The sequence below is a fragment of the Hippocampus guttulatus genome, chromosome 7 (genome assembly GCF_054856545.1).
Source record: "Hippocampus guttulatus isolate MCC_2025c chromosome 7, RoL_Hgut_1.0, whole genome shotgun sequence".
Classification (NCBI taxonomy): Eukaryota; Metazoa; Chordata; class Actinopteri; order Syngnathiformes; family Syngnathidae; genus Hippocampus; species Hippocampus guttulatus.
The window spans coordinates 17,925,122-17,946,069 of NC_141267.1; the positions used below are offsets into that span (position 1 = coordinate 17,925,122).

General features: G+C 49.0%; 1 protein-coding gene across 1 annotated transcript; it reads left to right on the forward strand.

Moving 5' to 3' along the window:
- The first annotated feature begins 752 nt into the window (after positions 1-752).
- prrc2c (proline-rich coiled-coil 2C) lies at positions 753-20,333 on the forward strand. The gene is made up of 34 exons (XM_086115530.1): positions 753-1,106; positions 2,751-2,922; positions 3,016-3,190; positions 3,278-3,387; positions 3,500-3,631; positions 3,703-4,001; positions 4,075-4,154; positions 5,103-5,239; positions 5,323-5,414; positions 6,061-6,228; positions 6,295-6,922; positions 7,814-7,986; positions 8,078-8,339; positions 9,158-9,368; positions 9,439-11,913; positions 12,103-12,260; positions 12,328-12,482; positions 12,712-13,111; positions 13,194-13,279; positions 13,550-13,744; positions 14,191-14,451; positions 14,532-14,624; positions 14,874-14,975; positions 15,092-15,260; positions 15,606-15,818; positions 15,898-16,019; positions 16,414-16,568; positions 16,948-17,179; positions 17,263-17,373; positions 17,578-17,808; positions 17,890-17,990; positions 18,242-18,368; positions 18,835-19,104; positions 19,261-20,333. Exons 2-34 carry the CDS (start codon positions 2,805-2,807, stop codon positions 19,504-19,506), a joined length of 8,487 nt encoding a protein of 2,828 aa, XP_085971656.1. The 5' UTR covers positions 753-1,106; positions 2,751-2,804; the 3' UTR covers positions 19,507-20,333.
- Positions 20,334-20,948: the final 615 nt, after the last annotated feature.

Sequence of the window (20,948 nt, forward strand, 5' to 3'; positions counted from 1 at the left end):
CTTTAAAAAACATTTTAAAGGTGTATACTCTTCAAAGAGATCACATATATACATTCGCGTTAATGTATTTTTTATTTTTTAAAATATTTTAATAAACTAGCCGACGAGCAACTGGTGAACGCCGGTAGAACCCGGAAGAAGATCCGCCCCACGTGATTCTATCACATTCAGGTTGCCAGGTTTGCCTAATGTGTAAGAGGTCTGACACTTGCTCGTCATCATGACCCACAATCAACATCCACCGTACAGCACCGTCTCCAGCCGAGGACCTGACAGGCTGCTCTCGCTGTCCTGCTCCACTGACAGACTGAGAAAGTCCTTTCCCCACCCAGGCGGCTTTTTGATTCCACCTTGGGAGGGAAACACTAATATCACCTCGACTGTGTTCTATCCACATTTTTCCCCATAATTGCCATACACCTTATTGCATATCTTAAGACTTTATGGAATTATGACTTTTATTTCTGTCTGAAAACTTGATGTTTGATAGATTTTACATTTAAGTTTCATTTAGATATTATGTTTGATAGTAAATATTTGAGTAATTTTCATATCCATAGGGAGTGTTGTTGAGAAAGGATAGTTGAGAATAGCCAAAAGTGACAAAATATGCATTCGGAAAGTTTTTAGTTTTAGAATCCAACCTCCGCTAATAATTAATAGAGAGAGAGCGAGAGAGAGAGAGAGAGAAGAGGTGGCGGTGGATACGATTACTTAAATCTGGCAACCGTCAAGCTTCCATCTTTGATTGTGCGACGGGCCGCGGCGAGAGCGGGGCCTCACTGCTCACTCATTTTAGCACAACGCTCTTGCTTCCCGAAAAACGGGCGTGGACGCGTCAGAGAGTCCCACCGGACGACGCCGTACCGGCTACCCCGAGAGAAGCCCGAAGCCACCAAGACAGTTTGGTCTGCGAAACGCGGACGTGGACTCGGACGCCGTCGCAACCGACGAGCCGAGCGAGCTAACTAGCCGGAGCGGGGGTAACCAGCTTTTGTAATCCACCGGCGAGATATCCAAAACTCGCCCCGCCGCCGCGAGCATTAAAAACACGGATTAACCCCCAAAAAAGTAAAAAGGACAAAAGCAAGCACCGGCACTGGCAGGTAAGACTACCGCGGCCGAATGCAAAATGTCAAGTGTTTTCCCCCCAGTAAGTGTTAGCTTGCCGCTGCTAGCACGCTTTCGGTCACTGGTTAGGGGCTCAACGAGGATGTGATGGCGATTCGTGAGAAGCGAAACCACGTTCAACCAGTCAAACGGCGGCGGCCTGCTCCCAAACTACACCACTCGCCCTCACATAATTCATATTATCCAACAAATCTGGTCAGTTTTGCACAAACAATCATAGCGTGTCAGTTTTGCGTGCCGTAACTGTGCCCACCCACAAGGTTGTGATTTTAGCCGGGAGGGCCTGCGCCGTGCACCGGCATGAGACACTGACCCGCAACCGGTGGTGACTGCTAGGCTAGCTGTTGAGCTCACGAACACAACGAACCACAACGTTAAAAAATGTACATTTTTATTTCATCGTCGCCGCCATCTTATGGAGTCAATCCATTGTAACGGATTGCCTTGCAGGCGAATGACTTTCAAAGGAGAGAAGGAATGTGTGGGCTGGGATGGGGAGGGTCCCTGTCGATGTCACTTTGACAATGAGGCTTCACGGTAGTTGAACGTGAGGAAGGAATCTTAATGCTTACTGATTGATTGGTCACTCAATTACTAAGAGACAACTTGGGCCATTCTCAAAGTAAAGCTAAAATGACACCATGAGATCAAAGTTGTAAAGTCTTCATGTTGCAAGTTGTAATGTTAGTAAAACAAAGTTTTGAGTATAATATTTGATTGTCACAATTTGTAGCAGTGTTGCGAGATAAAATGCCAGTCACGATATGAGAAGTTGTAATGTTATCAGGATAAAGTCAAAAGGAGCTGAGATTGAACTCAAAGTGATTGGAATGAAATGAGTGATGTAATGTTATCAGATAAATGTTAGAATGTTCATAGAATAAAGTATAAAATCCATAATTGACGGCCATAGGGGGAAAAAATAACCCAAGAAAGTCTTCAAAACACACTGATAAACCTTCAGGGTTAAAATAAAAAACGAATCAAGGGCGCGACCCACTTAAGTCAGTGTCTAATTATCGGAAAAGCTTTCATTTATTACGTGAAGTGATGCCAACGACACACACTGCAGCTGACCAGTAAATAATAAATTACCTGCGTATGTGTGTGACTTGGCTTCAAAGCTGTTTTCTTTCTCACTGCTGCCACTTATTACACATTTAAAACCTTAACTATGTTTAAGACATGAGAAAGGACACGCATAACAATGGGAGGGTGTGGTGTACTCAGACTGCCCAGTACAGCATAGCTCACACAACCATATTTCCACAAACTAGGTTTTCTAAGGTGTTGTTTGATTGCAGGGATGGCAATTTTCCGCAGATACGCGGAAATCCGCCGTTTTATTTCTTAAATTGATCATTTTTGTGAATCTGCTAAATCCGTTGAGAAAATTTTAGGGGGGGGGGGTCAGGTACCTTATCGTGGAGTTTTCACGAGCTCTCCCGATCAGTCTTTCCATCTTCCGATTGTAAACAGCCCTGCGATTGGACGTGTATGATGTCTTACTTGTTGTGATTGGTCGCCACGCCCCTTTCACTTTTTTCATCACTAGCCATTGCCATCCCTGTGATTGTCATTTAACATTTAAAAAAAGTAATTCTGCCTTATTTTCTTAGGAGCTGGTTCCGGTGGCTAGGCCAAAGGACCAGACTCAATGAGTTTCCAGCGAAATGTCCGAGAAGTCAGGGCAGAGCACCAAGGCAAAGGATGGCGGCAAAACCAAGTATGCGACCCTTAGCCTCTTCAACACCTACAAGGGCAAGTCTTTGGAAACCCAGAAGACTGCAGGTAGGACCTCGCCATGCGCCTCCTTCCACGCCGCAGGCTTTTTTGTTTGTATGACTGTCGAGAACTCTAATGGCCTCCTCCTTTGTGCACCAGTTGCTGCTAGACATGGGCTACAAAGTTTGGGTAAAGTTGCTGCCAGCAGGCGCATGCCCCCTCCAGCCAACTTGCCCAGTCTGAAAGCGGAGAACAAGGGCAACGACCCAAACGTTAACATTGTCCCCAAAGACGGCAGCGGCTGGGCATCCCGGACCGAGGCAGGAGACGAGAGGTAGCATCTTCACTTTTCATTTTCAAGGGTACTTTGAAAAGTTTGTCTTTGGAACCTTTTGCCTTGAATTTTGAATTTCTACTCCAGGCAACAAGAAACACCCCCACCCCAAGTCAAACCAGCAGTAGTCCCGCCTCAAGAGGCTCCCACGGGGGGAAGCCGCTCATGGGCGAATAGCAAGCAGACTCAGTTGGATGGTAACAGAGCCAATTATTTGTATATATAAACCATTAAAAAGTACATTTTCGTAATATATCCCCTTTAAATATATTTTTAATGGTATTGATAATGTTTATTGTGATGACATAGGAGCTCCTCGCGTGAGCAGCCACTTCCATCAGGAATTCCCCAGCTTGCATGCCGCCAGCGATGGGGAGAAAGACGGCCAGCACGAGGAGGACGAGGAGCCGTACGGACCGGGCCCCAGCCTCAGACCGCAAAGTATGGCCGTGGCTGTGCATTTTAGATGTCGCTTCTTGTTTGTTTGGCTAATAAAGCGTTCGCTTTGTCAGATGTCGGCAGTTGGCGTGAAGGTGGCGGGAGGAATTTGAACACCGCGTCTAGCCCCTCTGAAATGGACAACAGGCCCCCAGAGGAGGGAAGTGCCGCCCCCGATGCCTCCTCGACGCAAGAGGATGCCGACGAGGCCGGCCGAAACAACGCCGCTGATAGCCAGAGGGAAAAGAGGGATGGCAGGGACAAACTGCAGCCCTCCGGCCCCTCTCTGCCTAAACTTAATGGGGGTCAGCAGCCACCTGTGGGCGTGCATTCCCACTTTGACCCCACCTTCAGGAGCATGATGCCACCCTATGTACGTCTGGTACGGCAACGCTAAACCATTCTACCGGTTCCGTCTCACCTTTGTCGTATTTTTCCTGTTTCAGATGTTTCATGCTTATCCTCAAGTGTCACAAGGGCCGAGGCAAGCCAACATCCGATACACTTTGGCGCAAGATGGCGTCAGGTGGGTTCCCTCGTGAAAGGTGGTGTTCTTTCATTTTCATTTTTGTGAAAGCCATTTCAGAATCACTGTTACTCATGCTGTGATAAATGAATCGTTTTTTGCGAGGCCTTAACATGACCGAAAACTGAAAACTCCTCCCCAAAAATTTCAAGCATTTGTCTCCTGATTATCCCGGTCAAGTCGACTATTGTGGTTTGAAGTAGTGGAGAGCATATCTGTCTGTTTGATCTAGGTGTGGGCTATTCATTTTGCAAAGGGGCCATGTGAAAAACTGGAACGCTAAACGAGGGCCAAGCCATCATGATGACCTCAACTTTATTCTGTTATTTTTAATGTATTTAGAAGAAGCATATTGTTTCAATGAATTACTCTGTGTGTAGACATGGTGTGTGTATTGTTATAATCAGGAAATGCCCCCCGTCCCTCAGAAAAGTGCCAGGATGGTCGGAAAAGTCACTAAATATAGCGAAAGCTCGCTAATTTGTCGCTGTTGCTCATACTTGTGTGCACAGAAAAATAAAAACACTACTTTCAAAATAAAAGCGCTTCATAGTTTACATTATACTTTGACTTCATTGTCAGAGTCAAATCTGGGAATGGGAGCGGGGCTGGATGTGCGACCCCCAGGGCTCGACATTGCCCGGGTCTGGTTTAACCACTAGTCCACCTTGGTGCCATTTCAACAAGCTCCAATTAGGGAATTTTCCAAAATGAGCCCCAAACGAAAGCCGGTATCCCAGACAGCTTGTTGATGCTAAATTTGCAAAGCTCTTTTTCTGCCTACTGTATGTCATCAAATGTGGGCAGTGCTTGGCGTCAAAGTATGATAGTTTTGAGCGTGGCAGAGGCCCCGTTCATCACTGCTCCGTTTTAATTTCTGAACCGTTCTTGAAGAGGAGTGAGTTGTTCTTGTCGATATGGTAACTTGAATGAACTATTTCCCTTCAGGGCTCCTCGCTCAGCACGACCGCAGCAGCCACCGCCCCAAGCGTGGCTCCAGGACCCAGACCGACCTTCGATCGTTAGCGCAACGGAGCTCAAAGAGCTGGACAACTTGGACACCGATACTGATGAAGGCTGGGCCGGTCAGTAAAAGCAATGCATTTGAATACGTTGTGTCCTCATGTCCTGGCCCTACTTAACATTTAGCATCCATGCCACGTTCCAGGAGCTCAGATGGAGGTGGACTATACGGAGAAGCTCAACTTCAGTGATGATGAGGAGAACCAAGCTGCTAAAGAAAAAGGCGAAAACTGGCAAGTGTTTTGGAAGTGTTCCATCAGTTTCCTCATGATTTATTGGGCATTTGAGGTCTCTTGCTTACAATTAAAAGAAAATCAAATATCGTCCCTTAAATCGCATCCCTAACTCGCGTATAGAAAAAAAATATACAAATCCTGAAAAAAAGGCCGTGTTGACATGCTGATTTTAAAAGTCAAGAATGAAGTAAACCATCTTGAGGAATACTTAGATCTAAAAGTATTTCAAGCACAGTTTCATTAGTTGTTGTTTTTTTTAAACTCACGAAACCCACACAGATTCATAGTTGGACCCACAGCAAAGTGCTTAACTCATTCAGTACCAGCCAATTCTAGACCAAGTTTGAAAAGACGTTTAAAAACGTCTTTGGGAGTGAATGAGTTAACAACGAAAATGCTTTTGTTCGACAATTCGACTGGCGAGTGACGTCATTTACAGAATGCCGAGTGCCCGTCAGCCATTGTACCGCATTGTTGATTGTCCCTTAACTGCTCTTTGCCATTTGAAAGCGCTATTTAATTTAAGTTGTATTGTTATCAAGTTGTTCGGCGAAATTCCTTGGCGCTGCGTGGCGATGCACTGCTCACTTTCAAGCAAACACTTGTTTGAGCAGCCAGAAGAAAAGACTGTCTTTCCCCCCAGGGAGTGGATGGGTAAAGTGGAGCGTATGAGATCGCGTCCTCCAGATGGTCAGGATAGTTCAGAGGAGCACGGAGGTGGTAAAACATCATGGGCAGACAGTGCCGATCCCAGAGCGCCGTCGCCCGGCAGCGCGGCCCACTACAACAAAGCGGCTACCCTGCAAGACTACCAGGTAGTAATGCATTGCGTGCACGCTTAAATCGCATAATCAATATCTGCTGTTGTATGTGTTCCCTAGGGCGGCTCTCGCGCAAGTAGTGGCGGCGCTCCGCGCGGCAGCAAGCCAGCAGTCGCGCCCGCAGACGAGGACTCGGAGGCTTGGCGGCAGAAACGCAAGAAGTCATCGGAGGTTTCCGAAGCCGTGGAACGCGCGAGGCGCAGGAGAGAGGAAGAGGAGCGGAGGATGGAAGAGCAGCGCCTCGCCGCGTGCGCCGAAAAACTGAAACGGCTCAATGAAAAACATCGCCAAATGACCGAGGTTCAAGCCACTTTGCCTCAGACCGCATGCGATGAGGCTCAAGCTCCCAAAGAGGAAATTCAGTCAGCGCCTGATCCCGCATCGAGTCCTGCACCCTCAGTTGTAGTTTTACAGCAACAGGCCTCTGTGGTACAAACTCATCTACCCGAGAGGGCAGACCGGGACGAGACGGCAATCAAACTAGAGCAAGTCGAACCAAACGCAGAGGAAGAGGACAAGGCGGAGGTACCTCATCGTCCCATCTCCCCTGTGCATGTGGTCTCAGCCCCCGAACCTCCGACCGAAGCCGACAGCACCTTGGCAGAGGTCGAACCGCTTGTCGACGAGAGCCAAGCTGAACGGACAACAGTGCCTATCCGAGACTATTTCAACATGGAGGACAACAGAGGTGAGAGCAAAGTGCATCAATGTTTGTGCAAGTCAGACTGTGAAAATGGATGCATTATAGGGTAGCGGGACAATATCTTCCAAAACTTACTCTTTGACATCCTCTGGAAAGTCAGACAGAATTTTCCCCTGACACCAGTTTCACTGACTGACTCAAAATTGGGTGCATGTCAATCAAAAGAGGATGTATGGAAAAAGTTTCAAAAATCCATGCACAAAATGGAACCCGAACCATTTTGATTTGAAGCAAGTGTTTTGGGCCAATTCCACAGCTCATACTTTGACAAACTGCTAGTACTTAGCCCCAATTGGACACACTTATCCTTTTGTTTTCCAGCCTTTTACTGAGCCAAGACACATATTTCATCGGCTAATTTCCCACGACACAACTAGTGCTCTCTTACAGCACACTGGTTGAAAAATCACTGCCCTAGATGGATTTTTCCAGCCATGGAGTCCAAGCAAATAGTCTACATGAGAAAAAATGCCACCGCACACCACCAAACAAAAACAATGTATGTCTTCTTGAATATTGATGATTAATCATACCGTTTGACATCAAGTGGAACACCAATGCAAAATCACTCTGCTTGCCACTATGTCGCTGGCAAAGATACATGGACAAAGATATCTTTGGTAAGTAATTTTCGAGCCAATTAAGTGAAACGGATCATTTCCTATGGCACAGTTTCGGGATCATTTTTCAAAAGAGATGCTAAATTGCCAGGCTTCTGTGCCTGCGGCATCAAATGTGGACTAAACATGGTAGTGTAAGGGGCCTGTTCACCACTGCTTAAGGTTGCAGTAAAAGACATCACAATAAGCCAGACCACCTCACACTTCACCTTACTTTGAGTTTTACATTTTTTATTTTGCGGCTTTCTTTTTATAGTTGATGAAGCGCACCTGTCACTGCCTCACATGGACACCCCCAGCGGTGAAGATGTCGCCATTGCACCTCCGCTGCTAGAGGGAGAGGCCACCGCTGCTATGCGCCCTTCCCTCACCTCCGGCTACTCCAAACAGTTTCAAAAATCCCTGCCACCTCGTTTCCTCAGACAACAGGTCAAATAAAAATCGAAATCGGTTTTCTTCTTTAGCGAGAGTATCATCGAATGACAATCAAAACTGGATTTGTTTTCTTTATTGGTCTCAGGAGCAAATGAAGCAGCAGCATTGGCAACAGCAGCAGCAGCAACAACAAAGTGGAGGCTCCGTGTCGCCATCGGGTAATGGTGGAGTTCCAGCTACCCAACAACCACAGCAACACCGCTCAATGTATCAACCCATCGGACCCCATCACCAGCACCTGGCCTCCATGGGCTTTGACCCCCGCTGGATCATGATGCAGTCCTATATGGACCCTCGCATGATGTCCGGGCGCCCACCCATGGACATGCCGACCAACATTCACACTGGTAACTTCGAATTAACATTTTATAGTTCGACCCCATGTGATAAATGTTGCCCACTTAGCATCCACTGCAGCCTGGCTATCCTATGTGGAGATTCCTCCCTCTGTGAACCCTACTCAAGGTTTTGCCCCCCCATCAAATGAGATTTAGTTTTCCGTGCTTGGTTTGGGGTATTAAATCAGGGGATTTTATGAACTGTCGATTTGTTAATCCCTTTCAGACTCTTTGAGTCTTTGGTTCTCAAAAGCTAAAACAAAAAGTCTCACTGTCTCTGACGGCTGAAATTAGCTCACTTTCCAAAGGGGGTCTCCCGGACATCGGCGGTATTGGGCAGTTGCCTATGGCGGGTAACATGCTGACTTAATGTTTTCACAGACGAAGTAGAAATGCTGCAGTTGTTTGTTTCAGGTTTTATAAAATCAATATTTCTTTCTATACACGTATTTGTAATTGTCATGTTTTGTACTGTATTACATGTTCATGTTTTTACATCTATAAATGCTCATACTCTATTATCCATCGCCATTTTATTAGAAATGGTTACAGTGAACTATTAAAATGTACAAACGCCCTCCAGAGACTGTTTTTAAAGAAAAGCGACTAGCAAAAAAAGACTTTTAGCGCAGTTATTTGAGCATCTGTATTCCAAATGAGGGGCGCCAAGTCACAACTTGGCTGTAAAACCTCTTCCCTTAATAATTTTACATTCAATTGACTGACGAGCGCTCCAGAGATCAAAGTATTCGTATGCACAATGCTATTTTCACATGACTCTTTTAAGCAAGCTGCAAAATCATTTTCTCCCTCCTGAACCTCTCCAGGGAGGATCCCGCCGAAGCAAATTGCGCGCAGAGAGCCTGGGGACAATTCAAGCTCCAGCTCCGACTCCTTTGACCACTTGACTCGACCCGTCCGCGACCATGGCCTGCCGCCTGATTCAAGGATAGTGTGGGGCTCCGACCCGTACCCACCGTCGGAACCACTGCCGTCTGTAACTCCTCCTAAAGGGCGCGATGAGAGCAAGGAGCCGAGGTAGCCGAAGAAAATGAGAGAACGATTCAACTTTCATGTACTTATGTCTGTGTGTTTCTCTCATTTTTAGGATTGATTCTGGTTTAGATTTGGAAAGGGGTCTACCGTCATTGTATCCGCAGGAACACAGCGCATTGGACTCCCGCAAGAATAACTTCTTTAGGGACCCACCTGAACCCATACCAGCCTTTTCACAGAGCCCGGATGATGTGCCCGGATCTATAGACCGGGTTCCCGCCACCTCCAGCTTCGACCCCGATGAGTCTGGGCTGCCGAGTGGGGAAGAAGTTGAAGCACTAGGAAAAGCTATGCTACAGAGAAGCGTCTCCCAGGGCTCCTGTCACTCGCTTAAGCTCGATGAGCCCAGGTTTGATGGGCTACCACTGGGAAGCAAAGCACTAGAACTGCAGGACTCGGGCGACCGGGCCAACGAAAAGCCTCAGAACGAACTCTTCACACCCGCCACGTTGACCAACAACAGGGCCACACCACCCGCCGACGGACTACACAAACCGGAGAAGTTGCCTCTACCTGTTCCCAGCAAGCAGAAGGCTGAGCTACGCTGGGGTGGGAGGCCTGGCCGTAGAGAAGGACCTGGGGGAGAGAGACCCCTCCGCAGGTCTGGACCAATCAAGAAGCCTGTTCTGAGAGATATGAAAGAAGAGCGAGAGCAAAGAGAAGAGAGAGAAAAGCGTCATGAGAGAGGAGAAAGGGGGGACAGGACTAAAAAGGACCAGTGCTCCAAAACTCCCTCTGTGGCTGCTGCTGTCTCTGCTGCCGCGGTCGCCGCCGCCGCCGCTGCTGCTGCCGTAGCTACCGCAACATCTGAAGGCTCCAGAGCACAAGGCGAGTGCAAGAGGGAAGCTGCTGAGGCTGAAGAATCACCGATTAGCCTTGCTAAAGCCCGAGAGTCCTTAACATCTCCTGGGGTTCCCACGTCTTCCTCTCAGGAGGATAAGGCTGAAAAACCAGCCGCTAATGAAAAGCACCCAGAACCAAAACTGCCCCCCAGAAAGGAGTCAAATATTGCTCTCCGTAACTACAGACGGGAGGAGAGGGAACGTGACCGTGAGCGGGACAAAGAAATGGACAGGGACAGAGACAGAGAGTGGCCGGTCGATGCCAATTTCAAAGGTCGCGGTCGAGGAGAATATTACTCCAGAGGGCGGAGCTTCCGTGGAACGTACAGTGGCCGAGGAAGAGGAGGTCGTGGTCGGAGCCGAGAGTACCCTCACAGAGAACCCCGGTCCCGCTCAGATCTATCTTCTGGAGCGGTGGCCTTCCGTAACAGGGAGGAAAGCGAGACGCGCAGCGAGAGCTCTGACTTTGAGGTTATACCAAAGCGTAGGCGCCGACGCGGCTCAGACACGGACTCCGAAAGCGAGGGTGGAAGGGAGTCCGCCAGTGATACCGGGCCATCTGATCGCGAGCCTAGCGCCAAGCCGAGCCGCCCTCTTCGACGTGATTTCCCCGGTGAGATGCGTTCTGGCCTCCACAAGCCAGGTTTTGGGCCACCGCACATGGCGGAGAAAGTGGGATCGAGATTAGATGATGAAGGCAGGCCCAAACCAGGGTTTCTACCTAAAGGAGAGCCTTCTCGGCGGGGGAGAGGTGGGTTGTATAGTAGACGAGGTGGAGCCAGGGATCGTGGAGCCCCTCGCTCTGCCCCTCTTAGAAGACCAGCCAGAGAATCCTCATCTCAGTGGCCTTCCAAGCCCATGGAGACATTCAGACCCGAGGACATGGAGTCCACATCAAGATACGATCATCCGCCGTCGGATCGACGGCCACCGAGATCTGACGGCAAGAAATTCATGGACGGCGGCCCTCAGAGCAGCAGAGAACGACCTCGCCGATCCAGACCGGCAAGACCCCCAAGGCAAGATAAACCTCCTCGCTTCCGTCGGCTAAAGGAACGTGAGGCTGCAGTGCTGGCAAGTGGCAATCCAGGCCCAAGTTGCCCTGTGTCTCTACCCCCTGCGCCTGCTCCTGCTACCGCCACCATGTCTGCACCCGCATCCGTCTCTCCGACCTTATCGAGAGCACCAGGAACTCCCGTGACTGTCCCTGCAGAAGCAGCAGCCCCGGCGGCTGCACACAACATCGCTGCTCCCCACGATGGGCCCTTCAGCGAGACGGGCGGTGTCCCCGCCGCCGTCGCTGCAGTCGGGACAAAGTCCCCCGACTTGTCCAACCAGAATTCGTCTGATCAAGCCAACGAGGAATGGGAGACTGCCTCCGAGAGCAGCGACTTCAATGAGAGGAGAGAGCGAGAGGAGAGGCGGGGAGCACAGGAGGCCGCCAGCAACGCGGCAGTCACCCCGGCGGCTGCGCCCCTTCAACGCTCTCTGACGCCGAGTAAAAGCCCCCCAGAGGGAGTCATCTCACCCAAGCGAGATGGAGCCGCTGCCGGCAAGAGGAGCTTCTCCAGCCAGAGGCCGATTGAGCGACAGAACCGAAGAGGCAACAGTGGAGCCAAACCGGGTCGCAGCTATGGTGGGCCCAAGGGGGACAGAAGAGGGGGTGCCAAAGGTGGCCGCAAAGGGTGAGTTTGCAGTCGTGCCCACGGGACTTTCCTGGCTCATACTGAGGCAGCGAGACCAAAAATAAATAAATACATCGCGCCTTCTGGGCATGCCTCATCAGGTTTTTATGTAAACGTATTCATTGTTGAAACTTCAGATAGTGCACATGTTCACTTCCTAATTCCTTTTTTTTTTTTTTTTCAATTCAGCCTTGGCGTTCAGCAAAGCTCTGATGGAACGGCATCCGCCTCTGGATCGTCAAGGTCTGCCAAAGATCAGGCTGCACGACGCAAAGATGAGGTCAAGCTGGCTGTCAAGAAGCCCAAAGAGAATGCGCTCTCGCAGTTTGACCTCAACAATTACGCCAGTGAGTCAGCAAGTTTTTTTCCCCTTAAAAAAAAAAAACCCCTAAATACAAATGTCCACTGTCATAGGTGTGGTCATCATCGATGACCACCCTGAGGTCACCACTACAGATGACCCGCAGTCCAGCACCAATGACGACGGATTCACGGAAGTGGTCTCGCGCAAGCAACAAAAACGCCTCCAGGATGAGGAGAAGCGGAAGAAGGAAGAGCAAACTACTCAGGTAGGAAGACGGAGATATTCTAATTAGATTGTGTGAAGGCGCTCTCGCTCTTCATTATTATTACGATGAATTATTCAAAATGCCTGAATTGGTGATTTGCCCCCCCAAGCCCCGTGCTTTTTCACCTGATTAATTTTTATCCAGTATAGAAATGACAAAAGCACAGTCTTGTGTGTTTTCAACATCTGATGCGTATTCTGTCATTATAATACTGATGCTGTGCTTTCAGAATTGGGGTAAAAAAGGTTCCGGCGACAAGAGCAGAGGTGGCGGAGGAAAGTTGCCTCCAAGATTTGCTAAAAAGCAATCCTCACAGCAGCAACAACCGCAACAGCAACAGCACCAGGCCTCCTCACAATCTCAACCCGCAGCACCAGCATCCACCCCTCAAGTCCAGCAACAACCTGCCATCTCCGCCCCCCAGCACCCTCACCTCGCGCCCGCTCAGCCAGCCGCATCACCCCAAACCCTGGAAGGAACGGTGCCCTCCGTGCCGGCCGCAACTGTGGAATTTACCTCAAAGAGCCTACCCCCCACCACAGCCAACGCACAAACGCACGGCAATCTGGGTACCGAGCTTTGGGAGAAGAAAGTAGCTGCCCCGGCTGGCCTACCAGATGTCAAAAAGCGTACGTTGTTGACACCTCTGCTGCTTGTTTTAAAAAATCTTGACTGCGGGGCTCAGGTCATCACTCTTATTTTTTTTGGCAGTGGGTCCCATCAGCCCTCCTCAGCCTCCTTCTGTGAGTGCCTGGAACAAACCTCTGACCTCCTTTACCGGCACAGTCTCCTCTGAGGTTGGTTTGGCGTACCGTTGAGTCAACCTTCCCTCCTCTGCACCTGCAGTTCCGATAGTCGGGAGACTTTGGTGTCAGACTTCAGTCACCAATTTTGGGACTTCTGATACCGATAAAAGGCTCCAAGTGAATTGTCCAATCATGCCTGTTTACATTTGAAAATCAGTATTTTCAAGGAAGTGGGCCTTTGTGTGTGTTGGGGGGGGGGGATACAAACATGGCAAACCCCCTAAAATGCAATGTTGCTGTCTGCCTATTTTTCTCTGTCAGGGCGGGAAATCTGGTGCAGAGGGTGGCGTGGAGTTGGCCATCGACAGTATTCAGTTCGGGGCGCCGTCGTCCGCAGGCAGTACGGACAGCGACGGCGTTCCCACTTTGCTCGAGACCACCACAGACAACAAGCTTCCTGCCCCTAAAGAACAAAGACAGAAACAACCTCGCGCTGGACCCATCAAAACACAGAAGGTAACCATCTTTGCGGATAAGAATTGTGTGAAAAGGAATTTTGTCCTGTTAAGCACATTCTTTAGTGTCTAATAGTTGCCATCCCTCCATTTGTCACAGACATTAAATGCATCATTTTCCATGAGGGAACTTAAATTGTCACAGCAGCAATATTCGCACACATATTCTTTTATTGATTTAATACTGTGACCAAGAAAGTACAACCAAAAATTGCAGCATTAAGTGGGGATTAACAGGAATTCTAATCTAGTAAGTAATCAGTCAAATAAAAACAGTGTGGGAGAAATAAAGTATATCTTATCTTTAATTCTAGTTATGGAAAGGTGATATTTCTGGTATATAATAAGACAGTGCAGAGTTTGACAAGTTGTCGGTTAATATCATTCCAAAAAAAATAAAGGTCAGGCTATCCTAATCTAACTGCCCAAATCGATCGGTTACTTCAGCTCCCCAACATGGAGCCAGTCGAAACCAAGGAGTACAAGCCAGGTCCGATTGGCAAAGAGCGCTCCTTGAAGAACCGCAAGGCAAAAGACGCCCGAGGAGGCGAGGGTGAGGGGATGGAGGCGGGAGTGCCGGGAGGAGGTGTCGTCAGCAGGGCTGCCGCATCCAGTCCCCCCACCGGTGACGCAGCGGTCGCCGAGCTGGGCGGAGACATCGAGGGCATGATCACGGTGCCCTCGGCAGAGTACACCAGCAACTCCAAGGTAATATTTCTACAATCTCTCTCGGCTTGTGCGTTATTGAGCTGTAGCTGAAAAGTTTGCGGTGCGTTTTTCGTTCTCAGGAATCTGTTACAGACTACACCACACCCTCTTCCTCGCTCGCTGACAGTGTTCCAACTGGAAACAATAAAATGGAAGAGAGTCTGGTTGCCAACGTGAGTGTCCATGTAACCTTTTTACCCAGGGACAACCAAACATCGAAACGGAGTAGGCTGTGTCCATGTATTAAATGTTTTGGAATTGATACTTTTTGAGGCGTGGGGGGGCTTGTTGACTTCCCTGCCCCTGGTCTAAATATGGCCCCGTGGCTCAAAAGGTTGGCCACCTTGGTCACGTTAATACGTGATAGAATATGCGTCATGTTAAATTGGTGTTAAAACTTTGTTTTTCTGGGTTCCTCTCAGGTGGCACTACCACACTCATTACCGCTTCCTCGACGAGAGACCTTGCAGCAGAACTCCCCTCTCAGCACCGTCTCCCCCGCCACCGTTGACTTAACACTAAAGGTATACACACTCATCATCACAATATGATGTCAGGAACCTCGATTAACAAGCAGGAAGCTCTTCAAAAATCGTGTCTTGAAGCTGTTGCCCCTCTTTTTTTTTTTTCTGTGCTTTAGATGGAGTCTGCTCGCAAAGCGTGGGAGAACTCGCCAAGCCTGGAGAAAAACTCCCCGGTCACCACCTCCTCCTCACCCATCACCTCCGGCGCATCTTCGTACTCATTCTCCTCAGCGTCCATGCCGCAGATCCCCGTGGCCTCCGTCACCCCCAGCACATCGCTTTCCGGTAACCGACGCCGAAATCGACCCGCAAAAAAAAGTCTCCCGGGCACACCAGTGGATCCTTTTTGATTGTTCTGTCGTCATTAAGGTGGGACAGGGTGTTGCCAGAGTAACCGTGGGGCTATTTCAGATGCAACCAAGCTGATGAACAGTAGTTGGTTGAACTGCGTTGCTCTCACACTAGCATTAAATGTAAAATTCTGAATGCTTGAAGAGCTGTGGATTGAATTCTAAAGTGAAAGCCTGCCTATTTGCGAATATGCTTATTCACAATTTTCAGGCGAGTCTCCACAACTGTCTAATGTGTTTGTTCATTTTAAAATTTGCGCCACCTCCCCCGGTCATGCAGGTTCGGGCACCTACACGACATCGTCCCTCAGCACCAAGACCACCACGGCCTCGGATCCCCCCAACATCTGCAAGGTGAAGCCCCAGCAGCTGCAGAGTGGGAGCCTGACCTCCGGTGGTGGCGTCGGCGGCTTTTCCCAACTGGGCTGTGTGCCCCCACTGCTGCCCCAGCAGCAGCAGACCCCACAGGTCTATGTGTCTCAGTCTGCAGCAGGTGAGACCGACACGCTGCGGAGAGCACCTCCACTTTTTTTTTTTTTTTTTTTTTTTTTTACGATTAGCCATTTATCCAGGTTCTGCAGCTCAGATTCCGGCCTTCTACATGGACACTAGCCACCTTTTCAGCACCCCACACCCTCGCTTGGCTCCTCCCTCTTTGGCGCAGCAGCAAGGCTTTCAGCCCGGCCTCTCGCAGGTTAGGAAAGTCATCGAATACGGTTTACATCATGTACCGCGCGGCGTCGTAGTGTCCTCTTGCTCCGTCAGTTTACTGTAATTGACTATTGTCAACTTTTATTGCGCTGCAGAGTTGGATTTCAATTGCAGTAACCTTACCTCCACCATGGCAACTACATTTTCATGGTCATTTCTTTGTCAGTGAGCACAGGGACTCGAAGAACAAAACATTTCCCGCTAAGCTTCGATGCACACACCTAATGTACTGTATTTATGTCAGGAAGTACCCCTGAGTAACCGAGCGTGCTTTTTGTGCCACGTATTCTCACGTCATCAGTAACCTTAAAATATCCTACATCGGGGCAGCCGTAAAACGGAAGACCCACCCAGAATGCCGTCTGTCTTGATTTCAGCCAACAGCAGTGCAGCAGATACCGATCCCGATCTACGCTCCGCTACAAGGGCAGCCCCAGCACCAACACACGCACCAGGCCCAACTCGGACTCGGCGCCGGTCCTCCAGTCTCGCAGCCCCAGGACCTGTTCAGCTCCTCGCTGCAGCCGTACAGGTACTGCTCATTGTTGTCAGGTGATGTCACGGGAGGCAGAGGAATCAGACTTAATGGGCCAATTTCAGGACTTGGGACTTTGTTAGCTGAAACTTCTGAAAGTCTTGACATGGACTTGGTATTCGGGAGAGTCAAATTGAGCTTCTTGTCCCGCATCTCCAATGGATCTGTGTCGATGGTCTGAATCGATGACGTTTGGGCACGCTCTGGTTCGTTAACGGACTTGTAGTGTGACGTCTCGCCCTTTCCAAGACTTGACGGATATTAGTCTGACAGCGCGACCAAAAAAGGTTGCGTCGTTTGACAAAAGTCACTAGTCCCACCCGTGACAGGTGATGGCTGGGATGTAAACTTCCCAAGTGTTGTTGCGTTGCTTCAGGTCTCAGCAGGCGTTCATGCAGAGCAGCCTGTCGCAGCCCTCCATGATGCTATCGGGGCCCTCGCTGCACAGCTACCCCGGCGTGCAGGCGCCCGAGCTGGGCAAGCCGCAGTCCAGTTTGGCCTACCAGCAGCCCTCCTCCACCCAGCACATCCCCATCCTGTTTGAGCCGCAGCTCAACCAGCCGTCTGGCATGGGGGGCTCCCAGCTCATTGACACCCACCTGCTGCAGGTATTGACATCCTCACACGTGACCGTTGGATTGAAAAATAAAAAATACAGACATGTTCCTGTGATGTGTTGTGTGGGTTTTAGGCCCGTCAGGGGATGAGTCAGCATTCCAACATGTACTCGGGGCAGGTGCAGCAACATGGTCAAAGCAGTTACTACAGCAACACCCAGTCTCCAAGCTCTGCGATGCAGCAGGTAAAGGAGAATAGAAAGGGACCACAAGTATTGTGCCGAGGTGGGCAAATGCCAGTTTTATGACTCGGGACCAGATTGGCTGAATCTTATGAAGGATTTTTGTATTTGTATTCATGAGACTCGACCTGCCCTATGTGACTTGACAGCTCTTGCCTGTTTGCGTTTGCAAAAGAATAGATCCAATGAAAGCACATTTGCTTGCAGGTAACGGTGCCCCTGCCAGGTTCCCAGCTCTCTCTGGCCAACTTTGGCTCGGGCGGCGGGCAGCCCCTCTTGGCGATGCCGCCCACACCTCCGCAGCCGCAGCCCCCCAACATCGGCAGACAGCCGCCCATCTCCCAGCCGTACCGAGGCCTCATGGGCCCCAGCCACAGTCACAGTCACAGTCACAGCCACAGTCACAGCCACAGCATGATGCAGCCTCCTACCAGCAAGGTACTATTTACCATCCGAAACAGAGGATACACTCCTACTGTGTGTGTATGGCTTTGATGTTAAAATTGCAACATTTTGCAGATGGACATGGACCTCAAGCTGTTTGGCGGCGGTATGGATGTGAAGCCTGTTACTCCTCCAGTCAGCGCCCGGAGCACCACGCCAACATCGAGCCCTTATAGGTCAAAATCCATTAGATATATACTAAATATATATTTTGGAGTTAGCCTGCCCACCCCTTTGTGGTAGCGAAGACACGGAAGTATCCTCAAAGCACGGAGCTTGCGTTCCAAACCTCAAATGTGGTCATTTTGGGGCAATGGAAATTAAGCGAACGGTTTTGAAGAAATCATGGAGAAATTATTGTTGGGGGCCAAACGTTGAGTCTTGATTTAGGAATTGGTGTTGTAACGCTGTTTCATTCTCCATCCAGGGCAAGCTCCACATCCCCCAGCAGCCAGTCGGCCAAGTTGAACAGCATGTTGTACCAGAAGCAGTTTCAGCCCAACTCTGGAAGCATGAGGATGACTCAGCACTTCCCCGGCCAGTTCAACCCTCAGGTGGGACACGGCAAGATCTTACCTACAAGATGAGCTTTCATCAAAAATGCAGACTGATTGCAGTTATACGTTTGGGCCAGTAGAAGGCGCCTGTGTGCCATCACAAGGTGTTGAGTGGCTCTGAGCATGAGAGCGTTTCATGTTTTTGAGTCATCAAATTCGCTGCTCACCTCTTTGTCACAATCGGTTATTTCAAATGAGCACTTGTACATAATTCTTAGGAAATCACTATGTCCCATTGCCATTCAGCTATTTTTAGAACAGGCCCGAAGGCTCTGTGTTGTTGACTCCTGGTCTAGTATAGAGGTTTGAATTTAGTAGTTAACACACAAACTCTCAAAGACAAAATTTGGTCTTTGTGTGGGCCCCAGGGAGTCAGGCTAAAATGATTCCAAGTCAAAATGGTCTCTTGTCACGTTACTCCCCTTGTTCTCTAAAATGGAGTCTTTCACTTGTGTACTCACAGCTGCTGTCGCAAGCCAACATGGTGTCCCCCCTCGTACGGGCGCCTCATACTAACTCGTTCGGCGGCGGCATGCAGCGCTCGCCCATGGGCCCGCCCATGACCCCCAATGTAGGGGTGGGCATGGGCATGGGTAGCGGCAGCGGCCTGATGCCTCACCCCAGGCCTCAGCATCCCCAGCACGCTCAGCACCCTCCTCCCCGGGGACCTGGTGGGCCCCCCATGCCGCCCAGGGGCACGCAGGCTGCCCTGAAGGCTGAGCAGGACCTCAAGGTAAGCAGCATTTTTTTTTCTCCTCTTCCTCTGTTTTTTCTTAAACACAAGCAATACAGTGAATTCGTTTGGGGGGGGGGGGTGTCAATCTGATGAGATCGTTTGAAAGACGCAGTAGTGTACTTTGGTGTGATTTGCCATCGGTCCCTTTCTCAGGCCAAGCAGCGCGCCGAGGTCCTGCAGTCCACCCACAAGTTCTTCTCAGAGCAGCAGCAGCTTAGCAAGGCGCTCAAGCCGCAGGCTCAGATGCTGGAGGCCGCCCCGCCCCAGATGGCCCAGCTGCCGCCACCCAATTCCAACCCCGACGCCGACAAACCACCCCAAGTTTCGTTGGCGTCGGCCAAGCCCGTCCGCACCGGACCCATCAAGCCGCAGGCCATCAAGCCAGAGGAGGGCAAGTAAAAACGCAAGAGCCCCAACAGCTGGCCAGCCGCCTTTTATCAGCTGCGTGTGCGTGCGTGCGTGCGCGCGTGTGTTTGGGAAACGGTTCACACAGATGAGTGCTGCTCACCTTTTTTATTGCTTTTTCTTTTGACTTCAGCTCCCTTTCTTTCCTTCTTTTTATGAGGATCAGTTTGACCTGTGTAGTGAATGAAAGTATGTTTTTGTTGTTGTTGTTACTTTTTGTAATGGAAACAATCTTGACGAGGATACGCGGTCAAACTAATCCGGACATTCGAGCATCATTTCAAATCACCATTCTCTCATCACTCCCATGTGAAAATCGACCTCCTCATGCACGTGTGTTTGTGTGTGAGACAGGACGCTCCTGTTTATTTAGCCAAAGGTTAAAACAGCACAGGGAGATCATTGTAGTAGGATTGCTCAAACACACACCCACACATACACACACACACACTGATGAGAAGCACCAGTCCTATTTTCTCCATGTCTGCCTTCTGTCCCAAGCAAAGAAGCTGAGCACGCTCTGGTCTCTCGTCTCTTCTTCACCTTTCTCCATCGGAAGGGTCCCTGACACACAAAATGGCCGCCCCTCTGTTTTCCTTTCCAGGCAGAAAAAGAGTTTGGGAAGATGAGTGAGTGGAAGATGGATGAATGAGCGAGCGCGAGCAGGGAGGAGTTTCATGTTTTTGTTTTCTTTTTTTTTCTTTTCATTTTTGTTGTACTTGTACAGGGGTTACATCGCTGTATTAAAATATGTACGGTCTTATTTACATTCTCTTGGTTTGGTTACAGAAACTAATAAAAATACAATGCTGTTAAGAGGATTAGTATGCAATCAGTTTTTTGTCCGCTCGTTGGTATCAAAAGATTGTTGCTGAAGTATTTTTTTTAACGTATTTTTTCATTTGAATTATTTTTTTGGACATCTTTGAACCAAAAGCAAGCATATAAGCCACTAAAAATATGGTTATGGAGAAAGGGCAGCATCAAAAGCTGATTTAAATTTTAAACACAAGATCTTACTTTGAAATATAAGACAAAAGTTCCATTGATTTTTCTGGGGAAATGTCTCTAAATTTAAAAAATACGAAAAATGTGCCTCAAAAGTTACACGGTACTAATTTTTAAAATTATGTTTGTTTTTTTTGCCTCAAAAGTCCAATTAGAAAATCCAAGAAAGAAAGTGACTTTGAGTTACAAAACACATTCTGGAAAGTTATGCTAAAAATGTCCAATTCTGAATTTTAAACCAAAGGTGTCCGGAAAACAGCCGCAAAAGTCAAACGGAAAATGAAAATGCTTTTGTCCGGGGGGAAAAAAAATGTCAAAAGTTTCTTTGAGGAAAGCAAACAAATGTTCTCTGGAAAGCACTTCAAATGTCAAACGAATTTAAAAATAATTGTATTGAAAAAGTATTTGTCACAAAATTTTCATTTTAA

Coding starts and splice junctions, on each gene's coding strand:
- prrc2c (XM_086115530.1), top strand. CDS start 2,805: ATGTCCGAGAAGTCAGGGCAGAGCACCAAGGCAAAGGATGGCGGCAAA. Junction 16,020..16,413: donor TTCAGCCCGGCCTCTCGCAG/GTTAGGAAAGTC, acceptor TCTTGATTTCAG/CCAACAGCAGTGCAGCAGAT. Junction 17,180..17,262: donor TTGACACCCACCTGCTGCAG/GTATTGACATCC, acceptor TGTGGGTTTTAG/GCCCGTCAGGGGATGAGTCA.